Below are 21,479 nucleotides of genomic sequence, written 5' to 3' on the forward strand. Positions count from 1 at the left end.
TTCACTGTTAAGCTGAGGAGCTAAGGCGATCTTCACGACTCAATTTTTACAATGCTTTTTCATCTTTGATGAGGTAAAAATGATGACAAAAAGAGCTAATGATTTAGGACAAATATATTTCTGAAGAATTACTGAAAAAATCCCATAGCACACAAATTACAGTAATCACATTTTTATATTTATAAATTTTATTAAACACTTTTCACAAACAATACATTTTGAGTCATTAAGAAACTATTACAATACCAACAAAAATAACGGACAAACAACGTGTTAGATTTATGCATATCGATAAAATGAATTTTTTTTTGGAACTTCAACAATCTTCCTATAATAGCCAAGGTATACCCTATCCAAAACCATTGAAAAATATTTGAAGAGGCCTGCTGTGGAGAGTGTGTCATACCTAGAGTAACTGGGGCTGAGAGGAGCATCTGTGTTTGGGGCGGAATTGAAAAAAAAAAGACATCGGTAGCAATTGGTGGAAACCTAAGCCACATCAAATACAGGAAATAACCTGTTTTCTATTTGTCAGAGGGTGCCTAAGTTTCATATTACAATTACGATGCCCAACCCAACAGAACACTTGCAATCGCAGACTACTGGCAGAATCGTGACCAGATATGATTCTTAGAGAGAATCTAAGGCAACTTCATATTGTTACAAAAAAAGAGGAGATGACTCCGTACATTGTTTTTGATATCAGTTTTCTCAAAAGGTATGGATTGAACTGAATAGGCGGTAGAGCACAAAGAGTTTTTATTCAGTCAATAAGGTGACATGGATTGACCGGGCATCCATTTCTTTAAGATCATTATTTACGTCAATAAGATGCACTGCTTTTCAGAGAATATTTTTTTTTCATTGTTTTGTTCATGGTCTTGTGTCACACTGGTTACAGCTGAGAGTTCGTTATTGTCTCCTTCTGTATCACTTAACATCCTCTCATCCATGCATGCGTCAATCGAAATTGGAATCCTAGTTACTGTTAAAATCAAATAAAGTACATTCTGGACTCTTATTGGTTATTGACATGGTCAAATTCTATGATATAAAGGCCCAACTTTATGAGTATAGTCATCGTTCAGATTGTTTCTCATTTGTTCAATATCTTATTTTCAACTACACATTGAAGCATGATGGAAGCTTTTTTGGACAAATTGGAAGAATTGAATTTCACGACAAATACATTGAACAGTACATTGGTGAACAACACCACCTTGCACCAAACGGCCTCTAACTTGTACCTCACCGTTGTTCTAGGATTTTCATCACTGGTCGTCAGCCTACTGGGGATAATTTGTAACTCTCTGTCTTTCATGGTATTTTACAAGGAGAGAGCAAATACACCCACTGATTATCTACTCTCCTGGACTGCGATCATGGATAACATCTTTTTAACCACAGCAATATTTAACATCAATCTACCTGCTTTGCACGTTTATTTGGGATGGATTGACTGGTTCTTTGTTGCAATGCAGACAACCGCTGTTTATATTTGGCCAATCATGCTGTTTGCAAAACTATCTTCACATTGTCTGCTAATTTTTGTAGCATTTGACCGTTATCTTGCGATTAACAAACCTGTAAAAAGCATCGAGTTTCGTAAGGTAACAAAATGGCGATGGCGGACATACGCATTACTGACAGCGATCGCTTTGTTTCACCTTCCTAAGTTTTTCGATACTGAATTTGTTGGGTTTCTTCCTTGTAAACACAGCTCAAATGACTTTTGCCAAATTGTTCAACTGAAGGAATGTGCCAATGGTTACATAATTATTTACCGCAGGGTGTTTCCTTTCATTATCAGCTTTTCACTAACTGGATCCATGCTCATTCTTTACGGGAAGCTTATTCAGTCCTTGAGGAAACGAGCTAAAATGCGACTGACAATGACCAATTCTACATGTGATAACTCCAGCCAGATCATAAAAATGGTGGTGTTACTGGTGACATTTTATGTACTAGCTGTGATACCTTTTGGTTTTACATGCTCCTTCTTGGATCTTTTAGAGAAGATACCTGGACAGTTTGAGAGCATTGCACACATAGGACGCTGGATAAAACCCATGGGATTTTTTCTAACAAGTCTCAACTCGTCCATTAATTTTTTCGTTTATGGACTGTGTAGTTCATCATTCCGTAAAAGATTTAAACATTTGGTAGGTTTTCAGAAATGAAAATAATTGCATAGATTTTAAAGATAAACAAAGTGCATTAGAACTTTAGACAGTAAAAAAAATCATTTTCCAAGAAACTTCAAAAATTATTTCATAATCACCAAGGTATACCCTATCCAGAACCGTTGAGATCCATAAAATGTTTTTTTAGTTCTATAATTAAATTTTGGACAGCCTCATCGAAATTATCAGCTTCCATCGTCAGTACAGCTATGAAAGTTTGGCAAAATCTTGCATAATGTGAATAATGAATACATGTATAAAGTACAATAGCTAAGGCCCAGGTGTTACAAAGCTCCAAGATGGAGACGCAGGAGAAGTCTGGTGAGCGTGGCTCTGAGAGGTAAAAAGGAAACGGTAGCCATCTTGTTAAAAAAAAAAAAAAAAAAAAAAAAAAAAAAAAAAACAGACAATGGCAAGAGACCAGAAAGGAAGGACCCAAACATTCTACAGTATGTTGGCAGTGAAGAAGGCCGTTGGAAAAAAACACAAGAAAGGTAGGAATATTAAGTATCATATGCGAAGAGAGAAATCAACATAAAGTTTTTTTCTGTGAACTTATTTCACCATTTGCGCAAAAAAATCAACCAAAACACACCTACACATCTTTTCATTGGACACGGGACAAAACCAGTGGGATTATTTCTAACAATTCTCAACTTGTCAATTAAATTTTTCGTTTATATACATGTACTATGTTGTACACATTGTGTAAAAGATTAAAACATTTTGTGGGATTTCAAAAATGAAAATAATGTCATAATTTTAAAGACAAACAACGTGCCTGAGAGCTTTATGTAGCAAAAAAAATCTCCAAGAAATTTCCAACAATTTTACCATCAGACGACCATGGAACATAATAATCCCCGTTTTAAATGCTGCGTAAGTCATCTCATTTGCTGACATTTCTGGTCTCCGTCAAGATATGAACGTAAGTCAAAACTGGAGTGCTCATATGGATTCTGAAACGCATGCATTCTGTACTCTCTAGCAGATGCACCCTGGGTGATGACGTCTTTTTTTTTTTAAGAAATATCACAGCGCAGTATAAGAAAAGTGTAGATATTTGACTAGAGAAATATCTTTGAATATCTAGTGAAAAAGATCTCTGTGGCTCTGACCAAGGAAAGTATGTAATTCCTTGCCCTGGCAGTGTGTGCTTATTCTGTCCGTGAGTGTGGATCCAGTAGGTTCAGGAAACCTTGGTCCGTATCTGGGATCGGAAAGAGTTGCTGGTCTTCATATTCTATTGTGTATTCCTATCACAGCCCTACACTTTGGACAGGAGTGGACCACATCCTTCATCCGATCCCAGAAGAAAGGAATAGCACAACACGCGCATGGAAATCTGAATAAAAGACAAAATATGCAGAAGTATCTGATTTTCCTTGTGATGTAAATTTAAAAAAATCTTTCCATATGGATACGATATTATACATGTAAATGATTAAAAATGTAATTCCTAGTAATGCATCCTTGCTGGTGTGGTTGACAAAGTTATGAAATATACTGGGTTTATTCTCTATTTCTACAGACAGCTGTATAAATTATACATAAAACTTAATAATATTCTGTGTGTGATAGTTAGCCAGTCAAGTTTATCATCACAGTGGCCCTTAAACCCCACGAGTGTATTGAACTCCTTAACGCAGAATCCAGACTTAAAGCATTGTCCAGAAATATTTCTCAGGATTTAAAGGAGATGGAGAAGAAGGGCGGGGGGGGGGGGGGGTAGAAAAAATGGCAGAAATAATGGGAACTGATAAAAGGCGACAGAATGTAAGTTCTATCGAGTGATAGTCTATTTCGCAACAGCACGGAATTCCCATGTTCTTGATGACACTTACTATCTAATAAGACATTCCCATGCATATAGAGCTTCGCCCTCATCGTTTAAAACTTAACCCTACTATAAAAGTCTCATATGGGGTTGTTTTAGGCTATCTCGGTTGTTTCTCACTAACATTGCAACCGGCATTACCCTGCGTCTCCACGCGAGATGGGGTGATGGCTGTGCAACTGAGTTTTCAATAGTCTCTGAAACTCAGGGCGCCAATTGATTCTATACTTACCCAATAACACAAAGCACGATACAAGACAGGTATGTACACGTTCCAGTTTGGTGATACAGTCTGGTCATTATTACTTGCTTACATTTGGGGCAAGTCGCCTCCACCGAGTCTTCGGTGAAATAGTGGTCCATCGGAGAAGGTTGTGACGTCACGACCACCGTGGTGGACTGGTGGTTATAATGAACTCTTGGCCCGCCTTGGGAGTAAGGAGCTTGTGTGGGGTGGGTATAGCCTAAATCAAAACCGAACCAAGACCGCTAATAATATTGAAATATCAGTATGAACAAAGGGAGCAGAGAGTCTAGAACTTCTATGAAGTCTTCTGTGATTTACATATTTACAAAGAGGACAGTTGGAATTTCTTCATTTTTGTCGATATACATATTATGGCGTGCATATGAAACGAATTGTTCTTGTATCCTTTTTTTTCACAAAACGAAAACTTCATCCTTGTCACATCAAAATAATGACTCTGACAGATTCAAAATATCAGAAAAGGGTGACATTTTACCTTTACCCCTCTCGCTCTTTTCCTGATTTTCATTAACAGTGGTGCAAGTCGTTGCTATTACAGATCCAAGTGTTAGAAAATGCTTGGGCTTAAGAGCGAGTCTTTTCTTCTTTAGGGATTGGTGCGTGGTAAATTCGCCATTTTGTTTTGGAAATTAAGTAGGACTGGATCCGCCTTTGATTTGGACATAGACATAGGGCCTACAGTGGTGGAGTGGATCATAGGGAAATTGCATAATTGACTTTTTTAAAATATTATTAATAAGAATTCCTTTACCTTGCACTACAAATATGTCTTCTTTGTCCGAAGATTTCGGAGGTGGGGGTGGTGGCACCCAAGAGGAAATGGGGGGTACCGCCGCTGCATTCCTGTCGTTGTTAGACGATGGAGGATCCAAGACGGTAAATATGTCAACTGAATGTGACATGATTCAGTTTGGTTCCTTGGCAGTTTTAATCTGCTCACTGTATCCCAACGTCTACGGAAGTAGATTGCTTTTAAACCCCAAATATATAGCCCTTCTCTTCAGTTTTATGTCAGTCCAAGCTGTATTCCAATGAAGATATAGTTAGTGAAAAATACAGAAAACCCGATATAATCAAGGACTGCTGGTCCCTTGGGCACAGCTTGATTAATTTAATGGGTACATGTATCTGTAGATTGGGAATTAGCGTGCGTCGCTATATTCTGATTAAAACAATCGAGAATTTTCAATGTTTTTCCATAAGAAAACTTTGGTGCGTTGCGTAATCTTAATACTACAATAATAATACAATCAAAACCGATTTTTGTGTATTTGTTTCGGTTTTTACGGCTTCTTTGCGGCATAGATCTATAAAATATTGCATCACGTTGCAATTTGACCTAATGTAAAAGCCACGCGGACGTTGCGACACATATTTGAAATGTTTTCTCACTTTGTACATTCCGTTTTTTTCTATATCTCTGCCCTGCCTGGTTCATTTAACGAACTGCTTTTAATGGATTCCCCTGTCTTTATGGTTACAAACGGAATGAAAATCCTTCAATCACATAAGCTAAAAACAATATGATATTTAGCAATTAGCATGAATGCAATAGAGGCGCAAAAAAATTCAGTTCATCCATTGTACCTCGTCCCAACAAACACATTCGCCTAAAGTTCTTATTATGTCCTAGAATATTTGCAATAACAAGAATCCTTGCAAGAGAACAAAAAATGTACATTTGGTTATATATGGAATTTATTTTCAAGGAATAATATATAGAAGCTAATCAGAAAATAGGCCTCCATTTAAATTCACTGCCCAATAGATTCAATTGATTAAAAAATATGTTTTCTTTTTGATTTTTAAAATTTTAGTGAGTCATAAGTTTGAACTGGGGGCGGGGGATGCAGCTCAAAAGACTAGACTAATTCGGGCTACAAATATAAATTATGAAACATTGCTTACAAATAAGATTACTTAGAGGGTTCCATTTGGAAGCCACTTATTTCCCGGGATGCGTGAAACGTGCATATTACACGTTTTTAACGTGATCCGTGAAGCACCCAATTCCTGTGACTCGTGAATATGGTTTTTTTTATTGTTCGTCCTTCGTAAAACGAAGAATTATACCTGTACCCGGTGATACTTGATTTGCATGATTTCTACTCGCATTATCAGCGAGATAGGAATTAAGTTTTTGACTTGAATTAAGAATTGAGTGTTATTTGTGAATTGATGATTTTATTTCCTGTGAACTGTAATCACTACCTCCTACCCCCCCCCCCCCCCTGTGTGGGACCTACGCATGTCGCACACACGCGCATGCACCAATACACGCGCTAGAGAAACTGCTACATTGTGATTTTTGATTGAACTCCTCGGCATCTTCAGCGATCCCTAAATAGGCCTACAGTTATTAAAACTTTTCTTTTTATTAACGTTATAAGATGTAGGCAAAGTCTGATAAACCTTTTTGGATCCCACATACCCGCATTGTCATGTCCTCAACCGATTCTTCCTTTTAATTTATTTTACCGTCTTTTTAAAATTACTGGACCAATTTTGGAATTTACCGATGAGTATTCCAATGACAACTTCAGCAGCTGTTGTTAGATTGAGTCTGTAAAAAACGTTAGCAGTCCAACAAACATTGATTTAATCTATTTGAATATTACTTTGTATTGATCGAGATGTATGCGTAAAAAGTCTACGATATCAATCGCTCTGAATCTAATATTTTTTATTAGACTCAGTCGGTCTATGCCCTACATGTAGGTACTAGTCCGTCCTATGTGCTATTTTCAAGTTTTTTTTTTTTTTTTTTTTTTGTAATTAGAGTCACATGAGTCATTCGAGTCACCTTTTTTCTTTTCACGTGGTCATTTATCATATGTTCAAATGCAGTAAGTGGACTGTTAGTTTCACAGATAATTAAATTGCAAAACACCCGTGCCGTCATTCACATTTACGAACAAACACATGACATTGACCTTCTTTGACTAATCTAACGCATGCGCCGTTGATTCCTTATATTATTATTGGGTCGGCCTGGTTTCAACTGGATACCACCATTACTGTGTATAATAACAATGCTACTCGGACTTGACAAACTGAGTTAGTGATTTGCTTTTGGACTTAACACCATCTGCTCGGACATACGTTATCTCGACCACGGTACGTAAAATATGAATATAACGTAACTTCGTAAGTAGCGTATCACATAATCTGACCAGCGATGGCGATTCATTGAACACGACTGATGTATTGGAAGGCGAGCATGCATAGGCGTGTTGACACGGAGATCGATCATAAGATAGATTTTCAATGTTTCTGGATCAAGTTGAAGTGCACATTATCATGTGACGGGGCTGTTTACGTGACAGCTGTCAGTTTTGGGTAAAAACCGTAAAAATGACATAGGCCCTACTGGTACAGTGTACTGTGGGTTGAATCCCCTGCCCAAAATAGCGGCTGATAATCTTGCCTTGCGATTGCGTGTAAAAATAGTAAGTGCTCAGTTAAAAGACGTCAGACTGGCGTGCACATGAAAAGTCTCATGTACATGTGACCCATTCTGTAAGACTAAGCGTAATGTTTCACGAAATATGGGAATTAACAGAATTTTACCGTTAAGTTCTTTGAGGATGGGTATTGTGGCCCCATGATGGGGGGTTAAATGAACAAGCTGGGTTTATAAAAAGAGAATTTAATGGTAGGCCTAAAACTGAATGCTGTAATGAAATTTAAGTACAACTGTAGACCAAGGTGCACAAGGCAGTAATGGTCTTCTTATAAAGATGTGTCGAAAATGGTAAGCTATAATGAGGCCTACACGTCTTTACTTGTTTTTAACGGGAAATTGACCTTAGGTCTATTTATTTGTTATTGCCCCCCCTTGCCCCAGCAACTCAGACATTAGGGCTTGATTACCTTGTTTACAAACAATCGAGTCCTGCGCCACGATGCCCAGCATGGCGTGAGTCATGTCTGTGTCTTGGCTACCACTGACGCAGCTCTATATTACACTTAATCACGCCTCATCAAGTATTTTTAAACACAATGCCAGTGAATTGAATATTTCTGGTATTAAGAAAAAACCTTAAGAAAATAAAACGTTAACAGCTTTTCATTGACCTAACAACTACGTCATTTTCCCCTAATGACCAATAATATGTAAGTGTATAATTTGCACTCGATGGCTCAGATTTTCTATTAACGAAGATCACTAGGCTATATAATCACACGAAAGTTAACTATCAGTTATTTATAATTGTGCGATCATTTTTTTATGATTCTGACACAGGGTCCTTTCTGTGTGATAAATGAAACTTTTCTATTGATTGAGTAGACTGGCCTATATTTTGGTATAACTACTTATTACCTTTTGTCTTATGTTTGGGCTCTTGGAAGTTATTAAACAGGATACAGCAACTCGACATACATACAGCAGTCCCATTTTGGATATTGACAGACACGTCACTACACATAAGGTAATTACCTGAAAGAGACACGTACCCGGACTTAAAGGGTTGTCTAATTAACTTGGTTTCGCGGCTTGACACGGTAGCGTGACGGAGTGACCGTGGAAAAAACGATGGAAACAGGCATTTGAAATTGTTTATTTTCTGCCTAATGAGATGTGGGGATGTTTAAACGAAAATTGTCCTGGTCTTGTTGTCCTGACTTTTAGATGTCTCCTCACATTAATCTTTTTTTGTTTGTTTGTTTGTTTTTAATGGGCTCTGTGAATGAGGCTTAAAAGAGAAGTCTCCTTACTATAGGTATATACCAAACCCCCCTCCCCCACCCCAATCCCACCTGGCATCAGTCCTTTAAGTCCACATTGAATGGTAAAATGGCAGTGATTTAATAGTGCTTTGCTACCTATACTACTGTAACGGGACAACTCGATCAGTTTGGAATGTGTACTGGTGCAGCCACAAATTGAGCATTTTTAAATCCACCCCTCAAAGTGTGCCACCTTGGAGATTGGTATTTCATGTTGACGGATACTTTCTTAAAGAAAAAATATTGAGTCAAAGCAAGGTCTTAAAAGAGACATTTATTGAAAACGTAAAACACAAGTGAAACTGTTGGAAGTGCTGAATGTCACGTTTATTATTGAGGAAATGATGATTGTGTGACTGTCTGATGATAAAAACAACTCGTTTTAGCCCAGTCCTTTCCGAGTGTTATTACAAAGACGGGGTTGTCTGTGATTCTTCATTGCGCTTTATACGCGTAGTGCAACATATATCAGATCATTAAAACATCAGTCAATAGAATTCCTAAAATTCTGCAGTACTGTCTTAAATAAATACTGTGTTTATATTAAAGCATCACGGATAACGTGTTAACAAAAAAGACTCACAGAAAATAGACGCATTTAACTGTCATACCAGTTGTTGGCGTTTTCTTACTACAATATATAGTGGTGAACGATGTTTATTCGACACTATCAGACTTAATAGAAAGGGATAGTTGCTACGAGACCATGTCTCTCCATTATCAATATTGTTTTTAAACTTGACATTTACTTTGCTTTTCATGTAGTTTCCGTTTATCTTGCCGGATACGTCTGTCTCACAAGGTAGATAAAAAGCTATGAACTCGAGCCTTTTAGCTCTTGAACGTCCTTCGTGATAAAAACGTAGGCGAGATGCTTGTATCCGAACACATCCGTTACCCTCACTTATGATTTTCTTATGTGAAAAGAAATATTTTGATTATGAAGTCAAATACACATGCACTGGTTACACATCTACTTTTGTCTGATAAAATGTCGATAACGTATGCATGGATAAGTTTTCTTCAAAAACTGCTGTTTTTATAATTTCAGCAATGCTATTTCATAGAGAAACCCATCTTGAAACTTGAATGCCTCCGCATCTGTTGCTGCTTAAATAAGTGTTAACCTTTTACCTTTCTTCAAGAAAAGAAATGCACACTTGAACTTAAACCAAACACCCAAACGCATCTGTTCATCGGCCTCGAGTCATGCGTCCAAAAGCAGCTGTCGTTGCGCTAGGCCTTTCCATTTTAGACTCGTTTTCTTCACGTCATGTTTAATTAATCACACAGTTTCTTTCATTTTAATCAATAGGTATTTGTGATCAACGGAGATCCCGGGTAGAAGTTCTGCTACACCCACAGGCCACAACCGCCTGTCTGCTAGCAGGTATAGCTTGTCTCTATCCAGAAATCAAATTTTGTGTTGCGTCGAATCTTTTAACTGCCGGCTCGTTGCTGACTTGCTTGATGGGGTGAACAGAAAACGCGGAGTGATCAAGCAGCTCGCTTCGATTCTCAGGGGTTACACGTGACTATAGAGGAGAATAGAATAGATTGGAGTGACTTTGTCGTTCTCTTCAGTCATGACCAAAGACAAAGACCAATACACGCTGTCAGGCGCACGCGTGTGTACAAGTTGTTCTAAGTTGGGGCATATGATTGGTTAGAAAATTCAGCATCTGCCGTGCACTTTATTTCAAGGCCTGTCCACATGGTACTGCTTAATGATGTACAAATACATTCAATTCTACGTAGAAAAATCTGTAAATAATTTTTAAAGAGAAGAGGGTGTTTTGTTGGCAGTTTGGAAAACTTGCTATTTAAAATTGATTTGAACAAAACGTCAGGCAGCTATAACAGGGTTTTCATAGATTTTGTCGTGATCTCTTCTTCAACATGACAAGGTTGGCTTGATATGGCACAGTAAAACTCAATCAATGGAAATCTGCGTGTAAAAAACTTTTGATATTCCACAACACTGATAACAACAACGATAAATGTTAAACGATCGGCTCTAGATGACGTCGATGTATATTACGTAGTCGTTATAGTATGTCAAAATTCCAGTTGCATTGGTGAGTCCATTCAAGGCCGTTGTTACTTGCTCTCCCGTTATTTGCATTCAATACTTAAAAAGTTTAAGGGACATCGAAATGTTAGAAGCCCGCTTTGTTGTGCAAATCGGCATTTATCATAGTTGAATTCTTCACAACTGCTAACCGACATTACCACAGAAACGAAAACCGTGCCCATGTGAAATAAACAATTGACGGTATTCATAGACAAGCTTTTAGTTTACTACTATGAAAATAAAAGGATTTCATCAGTGATATAAAGGCACGGCCAAATTGTCATCTCGCTGATGTGGCCCTAATAGGTATTTTATGAGCTTAGTTTATAGGGCATCTTATAGGACAGATGGGAAATTGACGATCAACGTTTCTGATGTTTTTGTGACATATCGACGTTTGAAATACTCCGTGAATGAATGAACTGAAATCGTCCAGTAAGCGTGGTCAATAAAATAGACGCATCTTGAAGTTTTATAAAATCAGTACTTAGAACGAAGGGCCACGGAGTCATCTGGAGACTAATGTATATAGTTTTCTAAACGATGTTTATATGGTCTGTATAAAAGTTTACGGTATAAGATTAATATTGGAAGGTGCTCGTCTTGGTCCATTTTATATTTTGACGATTTGCCATGAAATAGCGATAAAAAGAACGAGAATTCTACCTACACCTCGAATGTTTGGAGAGAATAAAGGGTTAATCAAATATTGTCTTTCTGGTCTTGAACGGCAAGTGCATACAAGATAACGTGTTTAAAAGTTGGACCCATGAAGCGAACGATCCATCGGCTCTTTAAAAGCAGTACAAATATCAAAAGAAGTTGAAAATGTCACGGTAGAACATTTTCATCGACATAAAGATATGTTGATAGACGCCGTTGCCACTGTGACACATTGAGTAAAAACAGCTGACAAAACGACACAGTTTTTTTCTTCTTTTTCTATTTTAAGTTTTTTAACGTTTTGCTTAACATCAAGTAGAACATCACATTAACGAATATCCCGGATAGTTTACCCTCGGTTAGGTTGATCATTCAGTTAAACAACCATTACGCAGAGCCTAGATATAATACGGACTGGTAAAAATACTCCAATGAAAAAAGTGTGTCGGCTTCCATTAAAAATTCAACTGTGTCATTGATTCATAAGTTCTGGGATACTAAGCTTCTACTGTATGTATAATTTTATGATACTTTGTGATGTCCATAAGAAATAATTTTAAAATGAAAAAAAAAAAAGTTAAACCCTGTCCAAATATCGCGTCCGGTTCATTGGCAAAGAGAGGGAGGGGAGTGAATAAATTAAAAAACGAAGGCCCAGTGCCAGTTTTTATGATATTATAAGATTTATAGCAAATGGTTTTAAGTATGCTGTTATTTTACAAGAAGGTGATCTCAGTGGCTGATTTTATCAATGCTATGTGTAATCCTAGGACAGCACATTGACAAATACCCCATAGTCATGCGAGCCTAGGCATTCCATGTATGTTGTTATTTGCTTATGTCATGCGAGAACATGCTTGTTCATTGTTACTAGAGTCTTCCGGGAGCCAACTGTGTGTTTCTTTAATGCACAAACCTGCTCATTTTTAACGACTGCATGCGTAGTCTGATCAATTATCATGGAAACGATCATTTGTCAAGTAGATTTCCTAGACCAGAAAAATACACCAACCAGAAAGGAAACGGCAAGTCCAGTTTGTCACTCCGTTGTGCTTCAAACAAGGGGTTGGTGTGCGTACGGTTGTCATTGATGACTTATAGCTGAAACAAAATAAAGCGAATTATTGACCTTTTTATAGCTGACATATCAACTGGATAAGTAAAGACGCAAAAGAGAAACTGGGCAAAAGCGTGATTAAGACGCATTTTGATCATTCGATAGCAAAAATATAAAACGATGAACATGTTTTTGTCAGATTAACTTTCTTTTATCAGCTAGATTCTAATTTTTGGATTGTCCTTGACATTTTTTGTTTTATAATCATTACATTTTACTGAACTTCAAACCATGCCCTACTGTGGGTTCGGAATCATAAAGCCTGATCCCATACCTGGCACGAGTAAATGTGTTACACAGTAAAACGTATTTCGATGGAAAAAAGACTAACGTTAACAGTAAAGCGATGAAAATAAGTTCATGGTAAACTAATCGTCTGGTAGAGTTCACCTTTGGTTAACCAGGTCATCTATAGAAAGCCATCTGCCACTGACTGTCAATTCCGCTTTCGATAAGTACTTAAAAAGTGTTCTTTTTTTCAGATCGATTTATTTACAAAAGTTAAGAGAGAAGTTTTTGTAACTTTTTATAATTTTTGTCGTAATTAGTCAAATATACACATCCACTGTAATGTGCACTAAGATGATGAGGTTTGTGTGTGGGTGTTGGAAGGGAAGGGGGGAGAAGAAAGAAGGGGGATAGCTCATTTTACGCAATTTTCAATGTAGGTTATCAATTTCACTTTCAGAATTATCGTTTATGTTTATATGGTCTCTTGGCGAAATCCCACGAAAGTAATTTGTTTTATTTAATTTTGATTATTATTTATTGCCAACTGGGATTCACAACGTGTTATAAAGATACATTTTTGTCGACTCGGACACGAGCGAAAAAACGTCCATTATTTCCCTCATTTTCCTTATTAAAGAAGTTTGGAAAACAACTTTTCCCCACCATTTAGAAAGATGTCAGTTGAAAGTGAAATATCGTTATCTGTTGTTTCCTTAATCTTCCTTCGAGACGATGTCATGTTCTACATTATTTAATGAGAAAACTGGCGATGCAGTAATGCTTTTATTTATAAAACGATACTGAAAATAACTTGTGCAGGCGTCTGTTAAAACAAGAAGGCATGTAAAACCAGCCCATCTGTCTGACACTGTCATTACTTTGGTTCTGAAAAATTACAGAATAGAGAAATTACGGCTGCCGTCGTGTAACAAGTGTAGTCACATAAATCGCAAGATGTCAACCGGGACTTCGCGAGGTTTCTCATTCCTATAAAAGTGGCTAACCGACCTTGTTTGTGCTGGAATAGTACAGAAATTAATATCAACATTATGAAGAAACAATGATTAGTACGCCATGCACATTTCAGAAACACCTCGTTTGTCGTTCCGGACGGCTCTTCCTGTTTTAATCGATTCCACAAATAGAACGCACGTGAGCGCGTACGGAAAATTACTCGGGTCATCATTTCAGCGACGTCGCGTGCAGGCGGGTCGCATCAGTGAAGTTCTTGTCATTCTTTAACTGCTCCAAACATCCAATCGACGTAATTAAGTTATCCGAGAGGGGTCGGAGTTTCCGGACGTCATCGTCCGCGTTGCATATGTATATAAATGTCAAAATTTCTGCTCTGTCGTCGGACAAGTTCCGTTCTCGACCCAACGCTTTCTCTCCGAGTCCTGAAGTTCGACGGGCACAGGTGACACGCGGCTGCTAAAAAAAGAATCATACTTTGTGGTAAACAGGTTGTGATACGCTACAGAGAGATCGTAACTAAAAAATTGTGGTTTGTTTTGTTCGAGTCGGTGATTACACATGGGTAGAGTGACGCATGAAGAAAGAAAAAAAAAGGGCGGGTAACACAGGATTCCATAAATAGAACATCGGGGATTTGGCCTTCCGGGTTGTCCTTGAAATAATGAAAGGGGGTCGTCATTTAGGGTTCAGAGATCCTTTAAATATGTAGATAACCACGTCCTCTTCTCTGCTTTGTAGACATTCTGTAGCTTCGGACGACGTGTAGGGATCATTATATCGTGAAACCACAACCGAATAAGCAGGCACGGGTCCGTTAAAGAGAATCAAATATTGTGTTTATCATTTCAGTGTCGACTGGGGTAACGTCACCATGACCAAAATAAAACGGATAGGCTACTGGTTTTCGGAGGAGAAGTACCATAAGTTAAAATGGATGGACTTTGAGCAATACTGCAGGTAAGCGATTCGGTTTTAAAGGTAACGTCTTAAAAGTACGGAAAAGAACGCCTCTGGAAACCGCAACTGACAGGTACCTAATTATTTGATGTTAACTGCTTCCTGAAGATGACTCCAAGAGATAAATGACAACATTTAAGAGAGCCTTCGCTGTTTCTAAGGAATCCCAGTTAAGACATAGACCTAATATTATAATGCACCCGTTTTAACTGGTGATGTGATTTTGGGTCTTAAACATAACTGGTAAGATGATATGTTTTACAAATATTGTATTATTGGTTCTTTTGACAATCTTTAGTGTAAAGACTTGACAAACAATTTGAGTTATTCTTGTACATGGGCTTACTGTTCACATGTATACTGCCCCAAACAGCTGACAATGCCCTCAGCCTAAAGCACTGTTTGGCTGTATGATTTAAATGTCGCCTTACCCAAGAACTGAGGCAAATGTTTATTTTTAATGCCTTTTGTTTCAAAATCAGAACAAAGAACTAACATTTGTGGAACTTCACTGATTGTGTTGTGGTACTTCTCATAAGGAAATTCGAGTCTATGAATTCTTTGAAATTTCATTATCATGTTTTCTTACATCTGAGAGTAAATTGATTTTCTCTTAGAACATCTCAGTCATACTAATAGTCATGCATGTCTCTCTTACATTTCAGTGATTGTCATGATCACTCAGAGATGGAACTGGTTAGGGTAAGTACTCTTGTTGCTGTCACATGCACAATAGCTCCTTCCAGTGACGTTTTTAAGGAAACCATTTTTACACTAAACTCCAGGAAGATGACAACTTGAATGCTTCTGTAAACATATGGTCCAAGTGTCTGGGTTCTCCCTTGGAGTCTTTTGTAAACTTTTGATAGTTATTCAGCCACATTTCACAATTCAGTATGATAGAACCAAGTCTGGTTACTTAGACGCCACCTAGCCCACAAAGTTAAGTTTTACAAAAAATGCTTTTTTTTCACTCTAAAAACAAAAGTATAATATTGTCTCAAAACCAATTTCTATTCATAATTCTAACTAATATGTCAATAACATTTACATAGACTTTTTATGAAAAAGACTTTGGCTTTATATTACATTGTCAGCTATATATAAGTTCAATAGATTAAATGAAACCCTTTGACTTATTTTACCATTTTTTTTGTTACTTGCTAGTTTTGAAAACACCTTCCGTTTAGACTTTGTAACTAGCACAGATTATTGCATTTGACTGAGCTATCTCAACAAGAGTAGAAAAATACTATCTGATGAACAATATAAGGTCTGTTTCTGTATTCTTCAGGTCGACTTAAGCCGTCCCTTACATGAACAAGGGCCTTTTGATGCAATAGTCCACAAACTGAATGATCTAGTACTGCTGGCTGACCAAGGGGAGCAAGAATCAATAGTGCAATTAAACAGGTTCCAGGTAATTGACTTTTGTTATATATATTATTTATACTGTTAGTTTGTAGTACATATTTTCTTCTGAAATGGACACAAAACAAGGCAATCTAAGTGACTTGCCTGTCATTTAGAACTAAATTATTTGATAATAAATTGTATAAAACATGGAAACCAAGTGCAAAGACAGGTTGAGCAATGTTTCATGAGTAGGTGAAGTTTCCCTTTTTTCAAATTCAATTTTAGGGAAAATTCTGAGAAGTATACCTTTCGTTATGGTAGAGAAAGCTAAATATGATAACTGATGCATAAGAAATAAGTTTAAATAAAATTTTGAATAACAGTGCAAGTCACAGTCTCTATTGATTAATTGAAAAGTGAAAATATATATATTAACAGATAGTTCAAAGTGAGAAGTCCTTAAAAACACCTGTCCTCAAAATGACTAATATGTTGGGAGCAAGCTTGGTTTAATTGTACACATGTTTTACCCTTGACACTGAAGGTGAAGATGTCTGCATTATTGGCTTTGCATGTTGGGCTTGTTGGCATATACAGTGTGCCTTCAAGGTGTTTGTACTTTTGCATTTTGGACATCTTTTAATGTCGTAATCCATATATGGTTGAGAAAATACACTCGAGTGTTATATGCCAGAATACCTCAAGCATCTGCCAGAAGTGTTCAAGGCATATATCTGGAATATTATTTGACATAGGTACTGAGAGAAAGTAATTGGATTTCACTGAAAAAGAAAAACACCTCTAAAACAAAATAAAAACGTATATTGCACATTCACATAACATCTTTAGGTAAGTATCATACACAAACACAAACATTCACGTGCCTTCCATACAAAATGCATATTGCCACTCATGTTTTCTCACGTTTATTTTTTGTTTAAATGCATCTTGAAAGTACACTTTTCATGGTTGAAAATGTCCCCCACAGTTATATTTTTTCTCCAAATGTCCTGCAAAGCATATCTTTCCTAATTCGGACCTTAGATATTCTTCAGATAAAGTTGACTGCTGTCAGTATTTCATCTAACATTCCGGGTGTACATGGTGGTCTAAATGAATCATGACTTGTTCAGAACAAGTCATTCAATTGGAATTGGTTCAGAACATTGTATCCAAAGACAGGGATGTGTCGAGTAATGATTTGTGAGAAGAAGAAAACTGTTAATTGAAAATTGGATTTGGCCCGAAAATCCCTTATAGAATACCTTTAAGCAGATACTAAGCCTTTCCACTGAAATATTGGCACTTAAATTGGTACACCTGTGCATTGGACAAGACACGTATGGTGTAATGCCAAAATAGTATGTCTGATATGTTTATCTAGTCTTTGCCAAAAGTTTTAGTACAGGGATGCACTAATCCCAGACACTGCCATAATTTTATTCATATTATTTATTTATTTTTTGGTTGCCCTTGACATTCTGAAAATCTGCTTCTAAAAATATGAAAATTTCTAAAGAAAATGCTTTGTACATTATTTTGTTGACATGAAAACTGACAGCAAAATGACAAATTTCCTTAAAGTCATTAAGATAAGCCATTGTTCTAAAGATCTGTTTTGCACATGCTTTTCACAAGCATTTGCCCAACCTCTCCTAAATATAGTCCCACAGGTCAGATATTACATGTGATATAAGGCATTAAATATGCTATTTGATGATGAACCATGGCATAACATGTTATCACATTGGCGTGGGGAGACAAACTACTGGAAATCTGACATCTGATGGACAGATAGCCTGATTATGATTTAAACTGTGGCATTTTATGGGTGTGTGTTCTAAATTTACTCAAATTGAACAGGTAAGAATTATTATCATTTGAAAAAGATCATGGACAAATGATGATCCATCTGTAAATAGGCTTAAATGAGTTTTTGCACGAATCTCTCGTGCTCTTTTTTTTCTCATACAAGTTTGTATGCACTACGTAGTTTAGTTTTAAAGATTTTCATTGAAAACTCGATATAATTAAATTAAAAGAAAAAAAATAATGTGTATTTTTAAAAGTATTGATGTTTTTTAAAGAAAAATATAAAAATTTGCTTTTGTGCATTCTAACATCTGGATAGCTGTACCCAAACCCCCCCCCCCATAGCCAGGGGGGGTTTGAGGGATTCGAAAGAACTGCCCCTTTTGTCAGGAAAAGGTCCATTTAGGGTAAAATTTGATCTAGGTACACATAAGTTTCATTGTAAAAGGTCCACTTTTTCAGAAAAAGAACCCCCCTTTTGAATTTGCTGGCTAGGGGCCTGACATGTATTGTCACCTTAAGTTCTGATGTGGGCATTGTCATTTATTTTGTCAGAAAATTACTAAAGTGGAACCTTGCTTACAAACAGCTATTGTGAAGAACAGTGGCAATAATAATAGTTTAACAATGAAAACATCGATATTGCCAAAAGACCATTACCTATCCTTTCACTTATCCCACAAGACCCCAAAGCTATCACTACGTATGTCTTTTTAGAATCAAGTCAAACAAGGCAAATGCATCAAGTATTTTAATGCATAGCAAGATGAAAAAGATGCTAGGAAGGTTGCCGTTAGGTTTATAACTTTAATACACATTTGAAGTACAAATTTTTAACCCCTAAATAGACTGATTTTCTCTAATCCTAAAATACTGGAGTGACATTTGTACATGAACATTGCCCAAATGCTGAGTGATAATGGAAAGGCGTAATGTATTTTTGTTGTGGATTCTAAAAGTCATAAAAGCATTGAAATGATCCATTAAACAATCCACTAAATGTTAAATATCTTTGTTTTTTCCTGAATAGAGGAAAATTAATTTATGGATAGCAGGGGTTTTCTTTAATCTACTCTGATGACTGTTTGATGATAATTTTCACTGGCCCTGTTCCAAACTTCAAAAGTGCAAGTTGAATCATGTAAGTTTGTGAAATGTACGGTGGTTACTCAGAAATACCGAACTCCACTTTTTCTCAACAGGGATTTGTTTCAGAATTTGTATGCAATTAGTCAGAAAAAACAAACCATCTGCTTTGAATTCAAGTCGTTATCTAGAAGTTTCTGGTTAACAGTTAAAGAATTACAAACCAAACATTAATTTGAGAAATATAATTTATCTTATACTCTCTGCATTCTTTGTCTACATGTCCACATATCTTTACCAATTCAAAGAATTATAAAGAATTATAAAACCCCTTTAATTAACGTACCTAATGCTGATATTTCCATCTGAAATGTACAGGAAGTCAGAATTATTTGATTTAAAAATAAAATGGACGTTGAATCCAAGTGCAGTTATGGATAGAGTAATGATTCATTAGTAGGAGAAAAATTGCTGATGTTTCAAAGAAAATTCAATTTTGCTGGAAAATCCCAAATAGGACACCTTTAATCAATTGCATGATAGTTTCAGTGAGAAATAACTGAGTCAGTTTTTATAATCCATATGATCCAAATCAGTTCTTTTAAGTGTGTGATTGGTACGGAAAGATGTCTTCAAACAAGCAGATAACAGATAGAGTGGATTGAGTCTATAGAACTTCATATGTAAGTTTTTAGGTCCTGCCATACTGGCAGCTAGGCTAGCATAATATTTACTAAGATTAAAACTACTGCTAGTGTGATGACCTAGACCCACACTACAGCATAGCTTCTTGTTGTAAATAGATAGGTCTGTTGTTCAGAATAACCCATTAGAGCCAAGTCATCTTTATATATCATTCTAAAAATAGTGGTACTAAAAAGTTCTTCGGTGCATGATTTGCAAACCTACCTTTAAAATGCAAACAAAAGCAAGCCAGTTTATTTAGCTGTTAATTACTTAACTATTACTGAAACAGTTAAATTAGGTTAATGCACATATGACTTATATTTTAATATCTTTTAAAGTCATTACTACAAAATGCGGTTTATTTTTACGACTGAATAGCTCCATGGTCTTGTGTACACATCTGTTTTGTTGAAGTTTATCATAATTATGGAAATCACTTCTATTAAATGTACTATTTTTTCATGACTTCATCGTAAATATTGCAAAAGGGATGCAGGCACTACTGCTTGATATGGAACGTTTTATTATAAGACCACCTTATATAGAAGAAGTAAAAGACCTCTTTTTAGCCATGTTTCTACAGTTGATGAAAATTAAACAACATCAACAACAACAATGATTATAATAATCACTCTAGTGTAAAGAATTCTCAACCCTCAGGGGATTAACATTGCTATTTCAAAGGACACCCTATTACAAAATGGAAGTGATCTAACATTTGATCAGATCTCTTACCCACAATATCATGGGCCTCCCCCTTAGACTGGGTTCCCATCCCTAGATCGATCTAACAGGATCGATCCATCTCCATGGGGTCCCCTGCTAAATTGCTTTCAGCCCAAGCAGCTTAGACGTCTGGGATGCCCACCAAAGCTGCTAAACGATAGTTAATTACCCCCTATCAGCTTCAGCAGGCCTGACCAACACCTAAGCTGCTCAAGTTAATTGCAATTAAGCGAGAATCCCCTCGGAGATAGTTCGATCCAAAGTTAGTACGAAAGAGAGCATTTACATCGAGAAGAGCCGAGGTCTAGCAAGGCCGAGACCTAAATATGGCGGATCTACATAAAAGGAAGACTGCCTAATCCTTTAATGGTCTCTCAATGAATGTCACTGAAAGTCATTGAGAGACCATTAAAAGATTAGGCAGTCTTCCTTTCATGTAGGTCCGCCATGTTTAGGTCTCGGCCTTGCTGGACCTCAGCTCTTCTCGATGCTCTCATAGTCTCTGGGAATGGTTTCTTAAACAGTTGCTCAGCCACAGAGGAGGATAATTGTGGGCTTGGGCATAAACACTCACCTGGGCATCTGCAGTAAGGCTGAGCATGGAATTACGTACAACAGTTGATCTGAGACCATGCTTGACTTGCATATACATAACATAGACAAGGATGTTTACTTCTCAATATTCAGGTAAGAAATAGTCCCACTGCCAAATACAAAGGGTATATCTGACAAGGAACGTGTTCCTCTTGACTATCTCAAATCCAGCAGGGTCTGAT

At 36.9% G+C, this 21,479-nt stretch overlaps 2 protein-coding genes across 3 annotated transcripts in view; one reads left to right on the plus strand and one right to left on the minus strand.

The window, feature by feature from the left end:
* LOC106171042 (lipopolysaccharide-induced tumor necrosis factor-alpha factor homolog) lies at positions 1–8,590 on the minus strand. Of its 2 annotated transcripts, none has more exons than XM_087004168.1 (3): positions 5,040–8,590; positions 4,335–4,484; positions 1–3,528 (listed from the first exon to the last, which is right to left on the minus strand). In XM_087004168.1, the coding sequence occupies exons 1-3, from the start codon at positions 5,188–5,190 to the stop codon at positions 3,482–3,484; spliced, it is 348 nt and encodes a 115-aa protein (XP_086860294.1). In that variant the 5' UTR covers positions 5,191–8,590; the 3' UTR covers positions 1–3,481. The 2 variants fall into 2 exon arrangements, with proteins under 2 accessions (XP_086860294.1, XP_013406585.2); XM_013551131.2 differs by having other exon boundaries at positions 4,253–4,484.
* The window catches only part of LOC106171083 (inositol-tetrakisphosphate 1-kinase), a 26,394-nt gene continuing 13,492 nt past the window's right edge, over positions 8,578–21,479 (plus strand). The window contains exons 1-4 of the mRNA XM_087004167.1: positions 8,578–8,721; positions 14,929–15,036; positions 15,702–15,738; positions 16,331–16,456. Of these exons, the coding sequence (XP_086860293.1) occupies positions 14,951–15,036; positions 15,702–15,738; positions 16,331–16,456 (249 nt within the window). The 5' untranslated portion in view covers positions 8,578–8,721; positions 14,929–14,950. The remainder of the gene's footprint in view (positions 8,722–14,928; positions 15,037–15,701; positions 15,739–16,330; positions 16,457–21,479) is intronic.

This window comes from Lingula anatina, chromosome 2 (genome assembly GCF_051362555.1).
Source record: "Lingula anatina isolate TDL-2025a chromosome 2, LinAna3.0, whole genome shotgun sequence".
In the NCBI taxonomy this organism is placed as follows: domain Eukaryota; kingdom Metazoa; phylum Brachiopoda; class Lingulata; order Lingulida; family Lingulidae; genus Lingula; species Lingula anatina.